This window comes from Capricornis sumatraensis, chromosome 8, assembly GCF_032405125.1.
Source record: "Capricornis sumatraensis isolate serow.1 chromosome 8, serow.2, whole genome shotgun sequence".
NCBI classification, from domain to species: domain Eukaryota; kingdom Metazoa; phylum Chordata; class Mammalia; order Artiodactyla; family Bovidae; genus Capricornis; species Capricornis sumatraensis.
Window position 1 is genome coordinate 110,688,047 of NC_091076.1, and position 19,625 is coordinate 110,707,671.

The window sequence follows — 19,625 nt, forward strand, 5'->3', positions numbered from 1 at the left end:
CCACCCCGCCACCCGTCTGTCTGGGCAGTGGTCTGCTTCCCTAAGCCCTTCCGTCCATTTGCCCTCCCTGCCGCTTTCAGATTCCCGGCGGGCCCCTCGCTGGTTTCATGTGCTGCTATTTACCTTTCAGAACCTTCTCATTTCGTTTAGTGCATCCTGTCCAGGTAGGAGAGAGAGTGTGGAGTATGCGTACCTATCTGATCTGCGACTCAGACATCTGTCTGTCTGTCTGTTTTTACGTTAAAAATGGCCTCTACTTGACTGTGTGCTTCCAGGTGTTTTTTCCCTCTGCTCTCCCTTCTCTAGTAAACTAGCCCAGAAAACATGGCGACTACAGTCCGGGAAGACGGGGTCTGGAGGCAGACAAGAACGCTGCTCCTCAAGAATTGCCTGGTGAAATGCAGGACCAAGAAGAGCAGTGTCCAGGTGAGCGGCACGGCCGTCATGCGTGCTCGCGTTGATATGTTCCACCTTGAAGAGCTGATTTGCTCTGCTGGATGCCTTTTTATCACAATTTTGCTTGAGAAATGAAAACTTATTGCGTCAGCCTCAGAAAAAAATACCTAAATTATCCAACGTTTTCTAAATGTCAGAAATGTTGATATGTGTCCAAATTTAGTGACTTTTTCATGTCAGTGCTTGATTGTGAACCTCAAGGCATGTATTTCCTGTTTCATGAGGTGAAAAATAAAGTCTGCAAATAACTTCCTGGAACATTATTCCACATTTCCTCCCCATGGCCTCCCATCTTTTGGACTCTGGGTTGAATTGGCCAGGATTACTACAGACATGTCACACATCTGTCTCCACAAGCATGCATCACTTTATTATATGTTTATTTGTTTAGCATACATTGGTCTAAGAGATAAAAGGAAGTAAGAACTCTGGATGAACCAGTCAAGAATGATTTTAAAGGATGGAATGGTATTATTCTTTCGAAATCAGCAGAACAATTAAACCGCAAGATGAAACAGTAAATAGTCCATCCCCATTAAAGTCAACTATTGAATGTAACTGAGTATAGTTTCAGGAGTAGAAATTTAGGTGTAATTAAACATAAGTTTTAATTCAGACTCAAAGACATTTTCATGGTGTCTTTGAGTTACAGATAATTGGTAAGTTACTTTAAAGTTATATATGAGTAAATTTATTATATTTTATGTTAGTAATCTCAGATGTTTAAATACTAGCTTTTATGTCACTTAAATATGTTATGGTGACTTGGATTTTAAAATATTTTAGTGAACTTGAATGTAAAGGGAAACTTACTGCTGTGGGGTTTGGTTCAGCACAAAATTTCTTTTAGCATAGAAGTGCTTTTACTTTATGTTCTTAAGAAAGGAGACCCAGGTTCTTCATGTTTTTTTCTTAGTATTAGTTATATTCACGGAAAGCGTGATGCTTTCTGCTGCCTTTGCTATGCTTTGTGATCATTTTGTTTCCTTTGTTGCAGGAAATTCTTTTTCCACTGTTCTTTTTGTTTTGGTTAATATTAATTAGCATGATGCATCCAAATAAGAAATATGAAGAAGCGCCTGATGTAGAACTCAGTGCCCTGGACGCGTCCGTCCTCGCCAATGTCGTGCTTGGATTCACGCCCGCGACTAACATCACGAGGAGCGTCATGCAGAAAGTGTCTGTGGACCACCTTCTTGACGGTACTGTGAGCTGGCGTGGGTCCTGTCCCTTACAGATGGCCTCTTCTGTGTTGTGCTGTTTGCTTTATTGAGTAAATACCGTTCTTAACATATAGGTATATATGCTTTCACCATAACAGAGTTTTATAAAGCGTTAATGTTATCTGATTCTGCTAGCCTGTGTTTCTTGTGAAACTTTCATTTATAGCATACTTTATGTTTTAATATTTTACATCATGGGCCATTTATGAAGCAAGCATATTCGTTTAGGATAGAAAAAAGCAATATTGGGTTTAAATGTCAATTTTTATTCAAAGAAGAGTTGTGTCATAGTTACTAAAATACATATTTAGTTTCTGAGAAGCATTGTGGAATTTTCTTCCTAAGAAGCAATATTTGAAAATAAAATATCCATTCATTTATCAAGGAGTTATTTCATGGTTTCACTTTGAGATAGGGAAATGAACTACACATGTTACATGTAGGGTGTGTGCTGTAATCTATTATGTTAATAGCTTATGCATTACACCGACACATAGCTTACGTTTAGTCAAATGACAGGTAAGAAATAGTGTCTGTATAATTGTACTACTTTAATATCTGTTACTTTTTAGTTTGGTTTTCAGAAGAGCTGTATTCATTTTCTAAGAAGTTAGAGCATTCAACAAATGCTTATAAAATACTACATTCATCAAGTATAATGGTAAATTTGGTCTGTTGTATTATAATAAACTATTCATGTATTTGAGCTAATTCTGTTGTGATATTTTATAGTTGTAACTATTGAAGAATATGCAGATGAAGAAGAATTGGTGACATCTAGTCTTTCCAAGTCCGGCTCCTTTGTAGGCGTTGTGTTCAAAGACGTCATGTCCTACGAGCTCCGGTTTTTTCCTGATACGATTCCAGTATCTTCTGTTTATATGGATTCAAGAGGCAAGTAGCCCTAAATAGTCAATGAAAATCAATTAAATGCATGTTTTTATTGCTCTTAGTTCAAATGCAAAATTTGATGGAGGCCTACATTGACATTTTCAACTATAATTATTCAGATCAGAAGACTGTCAACTCTAGCATAAGAACATGTGTGTATATCTGTGTATCCACAGCTACGTATATAATATGAAGTATAATTTATACTGTGCTTCCCCAGTGGCTCAGTGGTTAAGAATCCACCTGCAGTTCGATCCCTGGATTGGGAAGAGCCTCTAGAGAAGGGAATGGCAACCCCCTCCAGTATTCTTGTCTGGATTATACCACAGACAGAGAAGCCTGGCAGGCTCCCATCTGTGGGGCTGCAAAGACCCGATGCCACGGAAGTGACTGAGCAGTCCTGCACGAGATTTCTGTTAGACAGTTTTGTCTTGAGTTCTGTGACTTTCTCTCTTCACAGTCCAGGATGTCTGGCTCTAGCTGAGGGGTCACACCATTGTGATTATCTGGGTCGTGAAGATCTTTTTTGTACAGTTCTTCTGTGTATTCTTGCCACCTCTTCTTAATATCTTCTGCTTCTGTTAGGTCCATACCATTTCTGTCCTTTATCGAGCCCATCTTTGCATGAAATGTTCCCTTGGTATCTCTAGTTTTCTTGACGAGCTCTCTAGTCTTTGCCATTCTGTTGTTTTCCTCTATTTCTTTGCATTGATCACTGAGAAAGGCTTTCTTATCTCTTCTTGCTATTCTTTGGAACTCTGCATTCAGATGCTTATATCTTTCCTTTTCTCCTTTGCTTTTCGCTTCTCTTCTTTTCACAGCTATTTGTAAGGCCTCCTGACAGCCATTTTGCTATTTTGCAAGATAATCAAGATAATCACAATGGTGTGATCACTCACCTAGAGCCAGACATCTTGGAATGTGAAGTCAAGTGGGCCTTAGAAAGCATCACTACGAACAAAGCTAGTGGAGGTGATGGAATTCCAGTGGAGCTATTTCAAATCCTGGAAGATGATGCTGTGAAAGTGCTGCACTCAATATGCCAGCAAATTTGGAAAACTCAGCAGTGGCCACAGGACTGGAAAATGTCAGTTTTCATTCCAGTCCCAAAGAAAGGCAATGGCAAGGAATGCTCAAACTACCACACAATTGCATTCATCTCACACGCTAGTAAAATAATGCTCAAAATTCTCCAAGCCAGGCTTCAGCAATACATGAACCGTGAACTTCCAGATGTTCAAGCTGGTTTTAGAAAAGGCAGAGGAACCAGAGATCAAATTGCCAACATCCGCTGGATCATGGAAAAAGCAAGAGAGTTCCAGAAAAACATCTATTTCTGCTTCATTGACTATGCCAAAGCCTTTGACTGTGTGAATCACAATATACTGTGGAAAATTCTTCAAGAGATGGGAATACCAGGCCACCTGACCTGCCTCTTGAGAAACCTATATGCAGGTCAGGAAGCAACAGTTAGAACTGGACATGCAACAACAGACTGGTTCCAAATAGGAAAAGGAGTGTGTCTAGGCTGTATATTGTCACCCTGCTTATTTAACTTCTGTGCAGAGTACATCATGAGAAACGCTGGGCTGGAAGAAGCACAAGCTGGAATCAAGATTGCCGGGAGAAATCTCAATAACCTCAGATATGCAGATGACACCACCCTTATGGCAGAAAGTGAAGAGGAACTAAAAAGCCTCTTGATGAAAGTGAGAGAGTGAAAAAGCGGGCTTAAAGCTCAACATCCAGAAAACTAAGATCATGGCATCTGGTCCTGTCACTTCGTGTAAATAGATGGGAAAACAGTGTCAGACTTTATTTTTTGGGCTCCAAAATCACTGCAGATGGTGACTGCAGCCATGAAATTAAAAGACGCTTACTCCTTGGCTCAGATGGTAAAGCATCTGTCTACAATGTGGGAGACCCTGGTTCGATCCCTGGGTCGGGAAGTTCCCTGGAGAAGGAAATGGCAACCCACTCCAGTACTCTTGCCTAGAAAATCCCATGAACGGAGGAGCCTGGTGTCCATGGGGTCACAAAGAGTTGGACACAACTGAGCTACTTCACTTTACTCCACGGAAGGAAACCTAGATAGCATATTGAAAAGCAGAGACATTACTTTGCCAACAAAGGTCCGTCTAGTCAAGGCTGTGGTTTTTCCAGTGGTCACTTATGAATGCGAGAGTTGGACTGTGAAGAAAGCTGAGAGCCGAAGAATTGATGCTTTTGAACCGTGGTGTTGGAGAAGACTCGAGAGTCCCTTAGAGTGCAAGGAGATCCAACCAGTCCATTGTAAAGGAGAGCAGCCCTGGGTGTTCTTCGGAAGGAATGACGCTAAAGCTGAAGCTCCAGTACTTTGGCCACCTCATGCGAAGAGTTGACTCATTGGAAAAGACTCTGATGTTGGGAGGGATTGGGGGCAGGAGGAGAAGGGGACGACAGAGGATGAGATGGCTGGATGGCATCACCCACTCGATGGACGTGAGTCTGAGTGAACTCCGGGAGATGGTGATGGACAGGGAGACCTGGCGTGCTGTGATTCATGAGGTCGTAGAGTTGGACACGACTGAGTGACTGAACTGAACTGATATGACTTTCTAAATCTATGTTCTTTTCTCCACATAACTGTTTTTGTACATGGTATGGTACATATTTTAAAATCTCAAGTTCTTCTACCAGTAAAGTTTATTAATTCTATGTTTGAAACATGGAAAACAGCCTTCAATGCCTAAGCCTCTGAAAAAATAATTATCAACCAAAAACATTTATTGAAACAGTGGTAAAGTCACTGTATTTGTGACTTGATTCCAAAAAGCCTTCAGATACTTTCTCTCTTTTTCTGTGTTCTTTACTTGGAGCTGCCTTTGCACGTGGAAAGCTTTTAAAGCAGATAACTCACTGTAGAAGGACTTAGGTTAAGCCAGAAGAGTGACTTGTTTAAAAAGCCTCATTGGAAAAGACTCTGATGCTGGGAAAGATGGAAGGCAAAAGGCGAAGGGGGCAGCAGAGCATGAGGTGGGTGGATGGCATCACGGACTCAAAGGACACGAGTTTGAGCAAGCTCCTGGAGACAGTGGAGGACAGAGGAGCCTGGCGTGCTGCAGCCTGTGGGGTCGCAAAGGGTCAGGCGCGGCTTAGCAGCTGAGCAGCAGCCACTGATTTCTTCTCTTCCATTTGTGTGCATTTGCTACTCAGTATCCTAACGCATGTAACTCTCTGATTTCAAACATTTCAAACAAACGGTAAGGTATGTGATAGACTTTGTTTGCCTTTGGAGGGCAGTTGCTTCTTTGCTTCTGTTAGAGATGGATCAGTTGTGGCACTCTGGTAACCCACTGGGTGCTGTCTCTAAGGAAAGCACTTGTGTATCGTGCTGGGCCTTACTGCTCACGTGTTTTCCTCTGTAGCTGGCTGTTCCCCATCATGTGACGCCGTCCAGTTCTGGTCCTCAGGGTTCACGGTTCTGCAGGCCTCGATAGACGCAGCCATCATACAGGTAAAGGTGCTGGAGGAAGGCAGGGGTTGATACGATGCCCCGCGTCTTTACCGTCGGAGTCCATTTCACTGCTGTCACACGTACCAAATTACATCATGCAGGTCAGCTCCGTTACAAAAAAAGAGAAGGAAGAAGTCACATTTCCTGATTTAATTTTTTTTGAAACCCACTTTAGTTTCTTGGTCTCCAAGCACGCTGTTCAGCACTCTGTATGCCTGTGTTATCCTGTCTGTGCTGTCTGTAGGCAATATTTATGAAAGGTCTGTATTCACAGACTTCTCCCTTGAATAAGAGTAACTTAGGTTAAAGAAGTTACCTTTATTATCTTAATCATAGTGGTCGATCTTATTTTTAACAGACATTTATCGCTTGTCTGAAAAACGTTGTTTCTCCCTTGTGTACTAGCATCAGCCCGTTTAGTCTCGACACCGTGAGGCTGGTGCTGCTGTTTACACTTCATTTATGCACTTGAAACTCAGGAAGATGGAGTGACTTTGCAAACCTCAGTTGATTAGTGGCAAAGCTAATTCAGACTGTGGCCTTTGGGTTCTCATTTCTGCGTTTTAGTAGTATACTGCCACTAACGTTGTGTATAAACGTAGTGTTTACATTCTGAAGACCTGACCCAGTGTTTCTCGTTTTAGTGGAAATGAACAGCAGACCTTGGGTAGGAGCCCTGTCGCTGCCAGTTGTTAGACTGCTGTGCATAAATGGCTGCAGAAGTAATGCTTACTGGACAGGGTTGTCATTAGAGCCACATGAGATGATACACAGAAGTGTCCTACAAGCTCTCACAGCATGGTATTAATGTATCGTAGACACAGGATTCAGTAACACACAAGCTCAGGCTAATGACGGTGAAATAAACACAGGGCATGTTGCGTTGATGGTGCTGAAGTACCTGTTTGTGTTTTGGCCAAAGACCTTAGCTGTCCACAGCCCAGACCATGCCGCACGAGCAGGTGGAGCAGAGCTCCGTGCTGTCCATGTGAACATGAGGTGGAAGCGTGTCATATGGCAGACATGGTTCTGTTACCCTGTCTCTGTGCGTGCTGCATACGTATATATGCAATATGCAATAGAAGGACTCACTACCTGAAAGAACATTTTTAAAAAAGAGAGTTATCCTTTCATGGCACTTGACATCATCCTTTAACTTCTCGATTTTATAAACACATATTTTTATTAAGATGCATATAGCTGTCACTAAAGATGGTTATGGTGCAGTTTTATTTTCTTTGACAAATTATTTAATAGAAACGTATGTACTTCCCAACTTCAGACTTGAAACTTTCTGACATGCTTCCAGAACGAGTGAAAACAATGTTCTATGCAGTACCATGATACTGGGGTCAGTCACTTTATTTCTGGTGTGTAGTGTTTTGAGGGTTGTGTTTACAGTAGGTTATGGACTAACTTTGGGTATGTAATTGTCTCATTATTTCAGGAGCTGCTCTCAGGACTAAGTTAACTGAATGTGTTTACATTTTCTGATTGTAGATGAAGACCAATGTTTCTTTTTGGAAAGAGCTGGAGTCAACTAAAGCTGTTCTTATGGGAGAAACGGCTGTTGTAGAAATTGACACCTTTCCCCGAGGAGTGATTTTAATATACCTAGTTATAGCGTTTTCACCTTTTGGATACTTTTTGGCAATTCATATCGTGGCAGAAAAAGAAAAGAAGTTAAAAGAGTTTTTAAAAATAATGGGACTTCATGACACGGCCTTTTGGTATGTTACCAGAACCTTGTTCTTCAGTGTGGCTAATAACTGCGTGAGTCCCACACACCTTCAGTACTGAAGCTCTGTCACTCACCAGACTCGGCAAGGCCCTGACCCTCTCTTCTTGCAGTTCCCGCCTTTGTCATGGAGTTTGAGACTCATCGCGAAGCTCCAGCAGTTGATTGGCTTGTTCGAACATAAGGGAGGTGGGCTTTGGGAAGCTCATGTCAATATTATATATTCAGGTTTTATTTTGTATTTTGTTTAATGAGGCATGCTCTATGTTTTTCAGTGTATAGAAAAACAGGAGATTGTGGAAAGTTAGAAATTAATCTCCTGTTACAGTCCTCCGCAAATATTGCAGCCTGCTCACATTGTTACGTTCATATACACAAACTCAAGTTTTGGGCTTTTTTGTCCCCTGGGAAAAGTTACTTTTGTGAATTTTTTAGGATGCAAATATACAAATAATTATTTCCATGGAAACAAATGAAGAAAGTTCAACAATGAGCACATTAACATTTTTATACAATGAAAATTTTATAGAGGCATGCAATTTTATAAAATTCCAAGTGGTTTTCCATACTTTGCCCACTATGCAGTAAGAACATTTATTCTGACCTCACTTTGGGGGAGGCGTTAGTCCTGTCAAATGTGAGTTGTTATTATCAACCATTTTATTCCATTTAGCTCAGTGCAGCAGCTGAGCCGCATTACATAATGGGGTTATCCCGTATGACATCGTCTCTGCTCATTTCTTACTCCTGTGCTTCACTAGTGGCCGGTCTCTGAGCCGCACTGGAGTATTAAATGTTTTGTGAGGAGATGGTAGCTGGAAGCATTTAGGTAGATCAGTTTCTCCGTGCCTCGTTTCTGCCTCTGTAAAATAATTGGTTTACTTTTGGTGGCTTAGGTATCTTTTAGCCCTCTTTTGGTGGTTTTCATGATGCCATACATTACGTTACCTGCTCACTTGAAAAGTAAAAGCAAAATAATAGACTGTGGGGCAATTCCCCTGAGCTCCGGTTTGAGGAGAAATGTCGAGGCCTGTGATGAATCTGTTGTTGATCTTGGTCTCACGTCGAGTTCCATAGTAATAACGTTGTTGCTTAGCAGGGTGGCCTTCACAACTATCTAAAGTACCAAAAGCCGTCAGAGTTTAACTGTCACGTGTACCATAAAGAAAATCGTCAGTCATTAAACTCTTTCGTATTTTAAGAAAATCAGAATTGTGCATTTGTTGATCTTCTGAAAGTACTAGATTTAAATGAATTGTGATTTGCTATAAATCTGTAAGGGTTTTTTGACTCCTGGAAAGATAATCACCATTTTATCTCTATATGAGATGATAGCTTGGTAATTTTATCTACAGCTTAACCAGCACTATATTTTTCACTATGTACAAGAGCTGTAATTTTCAGTACGCGAGCATACATAGAAATGAAGCGATTGGCTTAATTTTAAGAATGAAACGGCTAAAATAAAGCTGAAGTTTTGTTTAAAATGATTTTTTTAAATTGTTAAGGCTTGTGTTTTTAGCCGTGACTGTGTCTGTGTTCCCTTTTCAGGCTTTCCTGGGTTCTTCTCTACGCAAGTTTGATTTTTCTCATGTCCCTTCTCATGGCAGTCATCGCGACAGCGTCTTCCTTATTCCCTCAGAGTAGCTGCTTTGTGATATTTCTCCTTTTTTTCCTCTATGGCTTATCATCTGTAAGTACTTTAACTTGAAATGGGAATAAAGGACTGCCAAAATATTTGATTAATACAGTAAAGTCTTATTTTTTGGTTTACTTGCAGTCGACTTCCCATGAAAGATAGGATTGTTCCTCGGTTAATTCTGATGAATGAGTTGTATCACTGTACCTCCTCACTTTTAGGAAAGTTACACAATATTCTCACGTTTAAATTTGACTAGTTTTCACAGGATGCATTCCACACACTTCCTCTGAGCCTGTCTTTTATGACCTTCATGTAACTGTGCTTTTACAGCATCAAGATGGCCTTGTACTAGACTCTGTCATTTTTTTTTTCGTGAAATCCTAAACGTTTCAAGGTAATATGTGTTACAGGACGATGCTGTGTAAAGATATGTCTTTGTAAATTAATTCTTTGACACTGCCGATACGGGTTGGGTATTTGGTTGAATGCTGGTTGTGCACGACCAGCCTTTGTTTGTTTTCTTTAAATATGTGTTTGGCTGTGCTGGGGCTTAGTTGCAGCCTGTGAGGTCTAGTTCCCCCACCAGGGATCAAACCTGGGCCCCTGCATTGGGAGCGTGGAGTCTTAGCCACTGGACCACCAGAGACGCCCCCAGCCTTTGTTTCCCGTGGCCCTAGTTTCCGTTCTGCTTGGCCCACGTGCCCGTGCTGTATCAGCTGTGAGATATTGTGACTGTCATCTCTGCTCTTTAACACGACAATTTATAAAGAACTTGTATGCGAAAGTGACAGTCGCTCAGTCGAGTCTGACTCTTTGCGACCCCGTGGACTATACAGTCCATGGAATTCTCCAGGCCAGAATATTGGAGTGGGTAGCCTTTCCCTTCTCCAGGGGATCTTCCCAACCCAGGGATCAAACCCAGGTCTCCCACATTGCAGGTAGATTCTTTACCAGCTGAGTCACCAGGGAAGCCTACCTCAAATAACATGTATGCTTCTCTATATAGTTGCGTGGTTTTTAACTGGCTCTGTTTCCTATCAACACATTAAAAGCTAGGTCCTCTATTTGAAAGCTTGCCGAGTTGTGGTTTTGTTCATATTTGAACATGTCTAACTGCAGAGACAGCTGGTAGTTTCTGCTTTCTGTGAGGCTGAGATGGTCATGTTTGCCTATTACATAGATAAAGAGCAGTTTTAAATATTTGGCAGTTTATATTGTTAATGTATAGCACTGTTTGTATGAAAATTAAATATCTCAGCATGACCTTTAGAAACAACCTTTGTTGTTTTTTAGTTGCTAAGACATGTGTGTCCAACTCCTTGGGACCCCATGGACTATAGCTCACCAGGCTCCTTTGTCCTTGGTATTTCCTGAGCAGGGATACTGGAGTGGGTGGTCACTTCCTCCTCCAGGGGATCTTCCCAACCCAGAGATTGAACCCGTGTCTCTTGCATTGGCAGACGGATTCTTTACCACTGAGCCACCAAGGAATTAATTAGGAATTGATTGAATTTTAGTGAACGTAGTTTCTAATGAAAATAGCTTGTTTTTTCACAAGCAAAAATTTAATCTTATTTTTACATCGGTGTACATGAACAATGTATTAACATTAACATTTGTATCTTACAGGTATTTTTTGCTTTAATGCTGACGCCTCTTTTTAAAAAATCAAAGCATGTGGGAATAGCTGAATTTTTAGTCACGGTGGCTTTTGGATTTGTTGGCCTCGTGGTGGTCCTCATGGAACGTTTCCCCCGATCGCTAGTGTGGCTGCTCAGCCCCTTCTGTCAGTGCACCTTCCTGATTGGCATTGCGCAGGTACGTGACGTGTTCAGTCTCGCTTTCCCCAGGTGCGTGCTTTCTCTCCACTTCCATGCAGCGTAGTATACTACCGTGAACCCTGCCTTTGGTTACGGTTAGACATGAGAAGGGGTGCTATTTGAAAACCGGAGTATCTTTTATATTGATATCATTTATGTTTTCTCCATTTTTAAGCTTTTCATTTGTATGACCTTTTTATCAACGAGCTCTCCACTTTTTCTTTTAATGGAACTCAGTAGTCTCTTTCACTGGAACAGCTCAGCTTGTTAGAAGTCACTGGTTAAAGCACCAGGTGGCTCAGTTGTACAGAATTCACCTCCCAACACAGGAGACACAGCTTTGACCCCTGGGTTGGAAAGATCCCCTGGAGGAGGAAATGGCAAACCTCTTCCCTCCAGTATTCTTGCCTGGGAAATCCCATGGACAGAAGAGCCTTGGCAGGCTACAGTCCATGGGGTTGCAAAGAGTCGGACACGACTTAGTACCTAGACAACCACAGTTCTTATCTCACTACTACGGTCATCAAAATTTTGTCTTCGTGACCCAGGGGTTGAACCCAGGTCTCCCGCACTGGCAGGCATGTTCTCTACCATCTGAGCCACCAGGGAAACCCTGGTGGGTTTTATAGGTCCAGGACTCAGGGGATTGTCTTTACCTGAATAGTATTGGTGTTTATGGGCTTCCCTTGTGGCTCAGCTGGTAAAGAATCCACCCGCAATGCGGGAGACCTGGCTTTGATCCCTAGATTGGGAAGATCCCCTGGAAAAAAGGAAATATTACCCACTCCAGTATTCTGGCCTGGAGAATTCCATGGACTGTATAGTCCATGGGGTCGCCAAGAGTCGGACACAACTGAGCGACTTTCTCTTTCTCTTTCGTTGGTGTTTATAATGTGATTTTTCTTAGTTTTTAAGAGCAGTGAGGCTCTAAGAGGAAAATTCTCACAAAAAACTGCTTTATATATTAGGACATATATTTAGTTAACGTGTAAAGAAGAAAAAATGTGATCACTTCATATAAGAAGTAACTGGCTGGATAGGGATGCTGACGCCCTCTGCGGTGCAGTTAGAGTCTGTCCCTTCACGGCGGGCCTGCAACGTGGGCGAGACCTCAGCACTACTGTCCTTCCTCCCGCTCTGCCAGCACACCTGCTGTGAATAATTTAATAGCAGCGTTGAGTAGTTATAGCCCCTTCTCCTTTTTCAGGGTTGAAAGGTGCTGACCATAAGTTTATCCTCCGATAACTTGTGTGACTTCTCTGGACCGTAAACCCTTTCGCTAGCGTCAGCTTTCATTTCATTTGATAGCCATAGCACTAACAAGACACGCTGCAAGAGCCGACCGACTTTAAAAACATGATCAGACAGGGCTGTCGGGGTAACTCACGTTCTGGTCAAGCTTTTATTGTTCTCTGTATAAGTTCACATTGCTCGTTTGGCTGGACCGTTCACTCTCCTAGCGGCCTGGTTTCTTGACTCTGGGCGTAACGTGGCTTTTGCTTGTTTTTGGCCATTTTCATATTATCAGGTGGACGTTTCTGTTTTCCAGGTCATGCATTTAGAAGACGTTGATGAAGGTGCTTTAGTTTCTAATTTGACTGAAGGCCCGTGTCCTCTAATCATTGCCATTATGATGCTGCTTCTTAACAGCATTTTCTACGTCCTCTTGGCTGTTTATCTTGATCAAGTCATTCCAGGTACGCAGGTAGTTGCTGAATTTTACTTAAAAGATTTTTCAGGTTTTTGTCCACCTACAGTTAATTTTTCTTCTTACAAGATTAATGGTGTATTGTTTTTGATTTTTTTAAATATTCTTTTTGAAATATTCATTTATTTTTAATTGCGGGATAGTTGCTTTGCAATATAGTGTTGGTTTCTGCCATACATCAACGTGAACCAGCCTCATGTATACATGTCCCCTCCCTTTGGAGCCTCCCTCCCACCTCCCTCTCCATCCCACCCCGCTACGTCGTCGCAGAGCACCAAGTTGAGCTTCCTGTGAGTTAACTTAATTTTAGCTTTTTTTCTAGCTGAGTACTCTAAGTCGTATTCACTGTTAACAGCTTGTAATTTAATTGTAACTGTATTTTGTACCTTATACCTTAACTTCCAGTGAATGTAAGGAGACTGGGCAAAAAGAGACAGTTTGTTTTGAAAGCCTTAAATCCCTAATTGAGCTTCTTAACTCAGTCCTTCCCCATGTCCATGTTTTTGGCTGAAGCACTTCTCTATTGTACCCTCTAAGGTCCGAGACAGTGGAACAACCTTGCAACCTCTCCCATCCCCGTGTCTTCTACCCTCCACCTACTTCAAGCCTCTGCAGGTTCAGAATATTCTAGAATGACCCCTGCCCCCTCCCTTCCCCCTTGAGGTCCTCGTTCCTTTGTCTGTCTTCTTGATCTGCAGTCTTACATGACAAGACACATGTGACTTTTAAGTTTTAATTACTTACAATTGAACAAATGAGCAGTTCCGTCCTCAGCAGGGCGAGTGTTGTGTTGGTCGCTCAGCCATGTCCCACTCTTGGTGACCCCATGGACTGTAGCCCGCCAGGCTCCTCTGTCCACGGGATACTCCAGGCCAGCATCCTGGAGTGGACAGCCATGCCCTCCTCCAGGGGATCCTCCTGACCCAGGGATGGAACTCAGGTCTCCTGCGGTGCCAGCAGATTCGCCCTCCTCCAGGGGATCTTCCTGACACAGGGGTTGAACCCAGGTCTCCCGCGGGGCCGGCAGATTCTTTACCAGCTGAGCCCCCAGGGAGCAGCGCAGGCGCCTGCCGAGGGGTCAGCAGCTGCGCCTGGTCCCTGGTTACAGCGCAGACGAGGTCTCACCCACTGCTGTGAAGTCCTGTTTGGCTGCACTGTTCGAGACCATGGCAGTAGTGCTTGTCTAATCACCTACCTCAAGTCTGTCTACGAACCTTGCCGTTGCCTTTAGTCAAGCTGATCACCTGCTCAGAAACCGTGCTGAGCACATCCTGGTGAATTAAAGAGAACCTTGTCCAGCGTCGGTGCCCCGCTCGGCGCTTTTATGCGTCCAGTCCCTTGGCGCCACTGTCCCCTCCCCTTACTGTGTTTTATATCCATCCATTCAGTCCCGTTTATTTAAGCACGTCTCCAGTGTATCAGTTAGTTATGTTTAGTTACTCATGTAACAGAGGACCTTTTTTAAATTGTCTTAAACAAGGAGGAAATCAATCTCTGCATTCAGAGTCCAGAGTCAGGGTGGGCTCCTAGTTGGTTGCCTTGCTTGGCTGTGCCCTCAGGATCCCACCTTCTCCATGTTGCTGCTCCTGTCTCAGAGTCTGGCGGATTTATCGCCTGGTGCCTGCATGGGGTTGCACTTCTTCGTTCACGTCCAGTGGGAGAGGGACAGGAGACTTGTGCCCAGCAAGCCCTTCGCTTCTTTCTAGTTGGTGCCTGCTCGTGGCTGAAGCAGAGGAGTCACCAGAGCCTGCACGGTGCCCGTCTGGTCCACTGGACTCTCTCTAGTTGGGAGCGGCTCCCTCTGAAACGTGGTCATCGGCGGGGCGTGTTGGAAAGGGTGGGGAATGTTGGTTCCTTGGGGAGAGAGGGAGAAAGTCCGCCCGTGCCATGGGCCGCCAGACTGGTGTCTCCTGTGTCGGTCCTGCCCTGTTACTCTCCTCCATCTAAAAAGTCCTCTCTGTGAGCTCTAGCAGCCTTTCAGAATACTGTCTGCTCCGAAAAGACTAAGGTGATACCGACTCAAGCCTTCAGAATACCCGGATGTACCCTCTTCACCTTCTGAACTCTTGCTGGCACTCATGCCGCACGTTGTATGCCGCGTGTTAGCCATTAGATATGTACGTGTCCTCGTAATGATGGAAGTCTCTAGGGCAGAAAATGTGCCCTGCTTACCTTTTACATTCCATGGACTCGCAGCAACCCTGAAACTTTTTATGGACAAGAGTTATCTGTCAGTAAGACTTCTATTTTTCCCGCACTGTTGACTTAATAATTCATGTCTAAACTTTAGGTTGTCTTAGGTTTCACAGACTGCCTTTCTGATTTAAACACTAGTTTTCAGAAATAATTTGTTAGGATAACTCAGTTGTGTGTGTGTTTTTTTTCTCTCTCTCTCTTTTCAGGAGAATTTGGCTTACGGAGATCATCGTTTTATTTTCTGAAGCCATCATATTGGTCAAAGAGCAAAAGGAATTATGAGGAGTTATCAGAGGGCAACGTGAATGGGAATGTTAGTTTTAGTGAAATTGTTGAGCCTGTTTCTTCAGAATTTATAGGAAAAGAAGCCATCAGGTATGATTTAATCTCTGGCAGTTTAGGTCTAAAGAACTGCTCATGGGACATGCCATGTGTAAATCCTGTCTTTTATGTAATGTATGTAAGCATGGTATTTTAGGAGATTTGGTACACGTTTGGTGATTTTTAAAAAACAGTATCAAGGGCCAATTCTCTTTTAAGTTTTTGTTTTCTTTGTAACCATTTAGAATAAATTTGCTGCTAGGTTTGACATTTTACGTTTGAATAGAAAATTTTTTAAGTAATAAAATCTAGTATTTATAAAATTAAGCCTTTTAAAAATTTCTTCATTATGTAAATTAAGAGGGATTCACTCATAGCTCAGTTGGCAGAGAATCTGCCTGCAGTGCAGGAGACCTGGGTTCAGTTCCTGGGTTGAAACGATCTCCTGGAGAAGGAAATGGCAACCCACTCCAATATGTTTGCCTGGAAAATGCCATGGACAGAGGAGCCTGGTAGGCTACAGTCCATGGGTCGCAGGAGTTGGACACGACTTAGCTACTAAAACCATGTGAATTAAAGCAATAGATACTAGTTTTCTATTTTTATTCGAGCTGCACTGTCTGAGACATGCCAGACATTAAATTGTGCTGTTAATTTGATAGACCCCTAGAAACTGTGACATAATTAACCTGTCCCACCAGCATAATTTCAGAGAACCAGAGAAGTTCATAACTATTCCTTACTAGTTCAGTCAAAACCAAATTTAAAAAAATAAGGAGAAGGAGAAAAGAGAGAAAAGTGAAAGAAAAAGTGGAGCATAGTTTGTGTTTTTTTAATTTAAGAAAAACATACAGATGCAAAGGAGAACTAGGTATTTAAGGTGGAGTCAGTGGACTGGTGGTCGGCCTTCGTAAGAGTGAAAGTTAAACTGCTGAGCAAGACCGTTAATCTTTAAAAAGTTACGTCAAGCATTTAAAATACATTGAGAGAATCACTTCAAGACAGTTTGAAAAGTGTACTGATGTGAAGTAGCATCTGATTTTTAAGCTCCCTTTATTAATTAATTACAAATGGAAAAGAATCAAATGTGAAATAAGAAATCTGTAAATTGCTTGAGTCAAATGTTTCAGTTTCTTTTTAGAGGTTGACTTGCCATGAAAAGTGAATGAATCACACTTAGAATGGAGAGAAGTAATACACTCTTTTCTCTTAGTTCCTTTAAAATGCTTTTATTATTATTGCCAGGTTTCCTTGATTTATTGTTCTAGTAGGAAGATACTTTATTCCCATTAAATATGACAGCTTTGATTAAAAATACCATGCACAAACACATACTTGGACTCTGCTTTAAATACTTAGAGGAGTGAACGGTGTCTTTCAGAATCAGTGGTATTCAGAAGACCCACAGAACGAGAGGTGAAAATGTGGAGGCTTTGAGAAGTGAGTACCTCTCCTGTTCAGTCTGTAGGTTAAGGTACAAACGGAACATTTAGACTCCTTTACCGCAATTTTCCGTCTTTCCTCTAGAGATACTCTCTTTATGTGATGAATGTTCAGAATAAAAGTTAACAACGTCAAAGTGGTAAAAGAAAAAAGTAATATCTACTAAGATGGAAAGTTGTCGATTCTTAAACCTGTGTCCTTTTTAATTTTATTGTCATGCATGTGTATACGGGGCTTCCCAGGTGGCGCTAGTGGTGAAGAACCCGCCTGCCAGTGCAGGAGGCATGAGAGACTTGGGTTCGCTCCCTGGGTGGGGAAGATCCCCTGGAGGAGGGAACAGCTACCCACTCCAGTATTCTTGCCTGGAGAATCCCATGGACAGAGGAGCGTGGTGGGCTACAGTCCATGGGGTTGCAGAGTCAGACTCAACTTAGCGAGTCAAACAACAAAATTCTGTTGGTTAACGTCTAACTTTTGCTGATATTTTTAACATGCCTCTAAATACCTTTGGAAACAAACTTTTGTTCTTCTCTTTGTTTTAATTTCCGTTGCTGTTTAGTCGCTTTCTGTCCGTGGGCTTTCTTAATACCCTCGGGAGTTCCCAAAAGTGGGTACATGGAAACCTCCCTCCTGATATTTTGTGCCCCCTGACTCTGTCAGTGTAACAAAAAAATAAAAGTTTATTTTGTGTTACCTTTTCTTACTGTTCATACTATTGACTATAAGAAAGAATTATTGTCGTATTACAGTATTAAATCTTGCATTATTAAATATGCTGGTAACTTCTGTCTTTAAATCTATTGACTTATTTCAAGATTGCCCAAGTATTATGATCTATCTTATTGTGCAAGACTCAGTGAATAAAGATCGCATCTGAGCGTCTTGTTCCCCGCTCCAGGTTTATCGTTTGACATATACGAGGGCCAGATCACTGCCCTGCTTGGCCACAGCGGGACAGGGAAGAGCACGCTGATGAATATCCTGTGCGGGCTCTGCCCGCCCTCGGATGGTGAGAGCCTTCTGACTTAAGAATCTGTTGATTTGTTTTATTAGGGTTAGTAACTCAGGCACCATGGTCATTTACTTATCCTTGAAATATGTACTGATTGATTTTTGTCAGTGATTTGGTATAAACTTCTGTGTTCGTTTTTTTCTCCTTTTTATTACACGTTTGTTCTTCAGCAGAAAATAAAGATGATTCAGTCATATTTAAGTAAAAATGATTCTGTACCTGTTTTATCAGATGTTGTACTCGTGTTTATGTTTATTGGTCATTTTCAAGGAAGGATAAACCAATTAATTGGAAATTAAATGAGGCCTGTAGACATTTTGGTTGAGAAAATGAACATTTCTAAGTGAGCACCAGTCAGTTCAGAAGGGAAGAATGCCGAGTGTCAGTGCAGTCTCCTTAGAATTCTTAGAGCAACGCCTCAGATGCGCAATTGCTGTGTGTGGTGGCCCTGCAGGTGAGACTCTAGTACAGCTGTTCCGGTTTTCCAGAACCGCACAGAGCTGCAGGGCGGTAGACATTTCACTGTGAGAAAGGGCCGCGTCTCCGTGTATCGAACCTGCGTCTTCTCAGATGTGCTTTCAGCTCTGTTTTAGTTGGAGGTTACCTGCTGCGGCGTCCTGTGTCGGCCTCGGCCGCACAGCAGCAGCGGTTCGACTTAAAGCCAGCTTCATTTTGTTGCTTGTCTCTCTGTCACTCTCTGTGGTCTTTATGATGTCTTCCATTCATGTAAGGGTTTACTTACTTTTGGTGCAATTTTCCACACTATCACACTGATTCACTAGTTCTTAAGTAAAGCGAGATGTATTAATATTCAGCTTACAGGATAAGAAAGCTCGAATTTAGGTCAGGTGATTTTCCCAAAGTCACGCAGCTGTTCAGGGGTAAATTTTAACTTCTTCTCTTTGCCACTGCGTAGTGCTTAGAAGGGAGAGGAAATTGTTGCTGGAGTATTGTTAATAGTGTAACTCACGCATCGGTGGACCCTTGTACTTGGTGTGAAACCTCTGATCCCTTGCTGTCTCTGCTCTGTAATATGCCCTGAAAACGAAGGGCGTTTATAGGGAATATAAGTGAGGCTGGAATGTAAGTGGAAGCAGATCACCATTTGTATAGAAATTAGGGTGTGTTGTGTCTTCCAGCTGTATACTAACTCTTGTTTTATGTCTGTTATTAATACATACAAAAAACTGAATTACTAGTATACCTTAAAACACACGTATTAATATTCAATATATTTAATGTAAATGCATTTTTTGCTTTGTAGGGTTCGCATCCATATATGGACACAGAGTCTCAGAAATAGATGAAATGTTTGAAGCCAGGAAAATGATTGGCATTTGTCCACAGCTAGACATACACTTTGATGTCCTGACGGTGGAGGAAAACTTGTCCATTTTGGCATCAATCAAAGGAATACCAGCCAATGATGTCCTACAGGAAGTATGTTATCTGTGTAGAAGCCTTTACTCTTATTCGCTATAAATTAGTAACTGTTTGCAGTAACCTGTGTAATGAAAATATGCTTGGAAATCTACATATAAAAACCTCTTCTGAGCCAGTGAGCAGAAAGTCATCACAAAGAATCAGATGGAACTTGGAGCAAAAGTTGCAGCGCGTAGAGAAAGTCCTCGTTCCGGCCGGAGGACTCCAGTCTCTCCGTGTGGGTGTTTCTTTTCTTT

General features: G+C 42.2%; 1 protein-coding gene across 1 annotated transcript in view; it reads left to right on the forward strand.

The window, feature by feature from the left end:
• Positions 1-324: 324 nt before the first annotated feature.
• ABCA5 (ATP binding cassette subfamily A member 5) overlaps positions 325-19,625 on the forward strand; it is a 50,510-nt gene continuing 31,209 nt past the window's right edge. Inside the window, exons 1-12 of the mRNA XM_068976862.1 lie at positions 325-426; positions 1,454-1,658; positions 2,412-2,573; positions 5,978-6,066; positions 7,567-7,796; positions 9,356-9,497; positions 11,076-11,264; positions 12,816-12,963; positions 15,377-15,545; positions 16,873-16,931; positions 17,833-17,943; positions 19,211-19,386. Of these exons, the coding sequence (XP_068832963.1) occupies positions 325-426; positions 1,454-1,658; positions 2,412-2,573; positions 5,978-6,066; positions 7,567-7,796; positions 9,356-9,497; positions 11,076-11,264; positions 12,816-12,963; positions 15,377-15,545; positions 16,873-16,931; positions 17,833-17,943; positions 19,211-19,386 (1,782 nt within the window). The remainder of the gene's footprint in view (positions 427-1,453; positions 1,659-2,411; positions 2,574-5,977; positions 6,067-7,566; positions 7,797-9,355; positions 9,498-11,075; positions 11,265-12,815; positions 12,964-15,376; positions 15,546-16,872; positions 16,932-17,832; positions 17,944-19,210; positions 19,387-19,625) is intronic.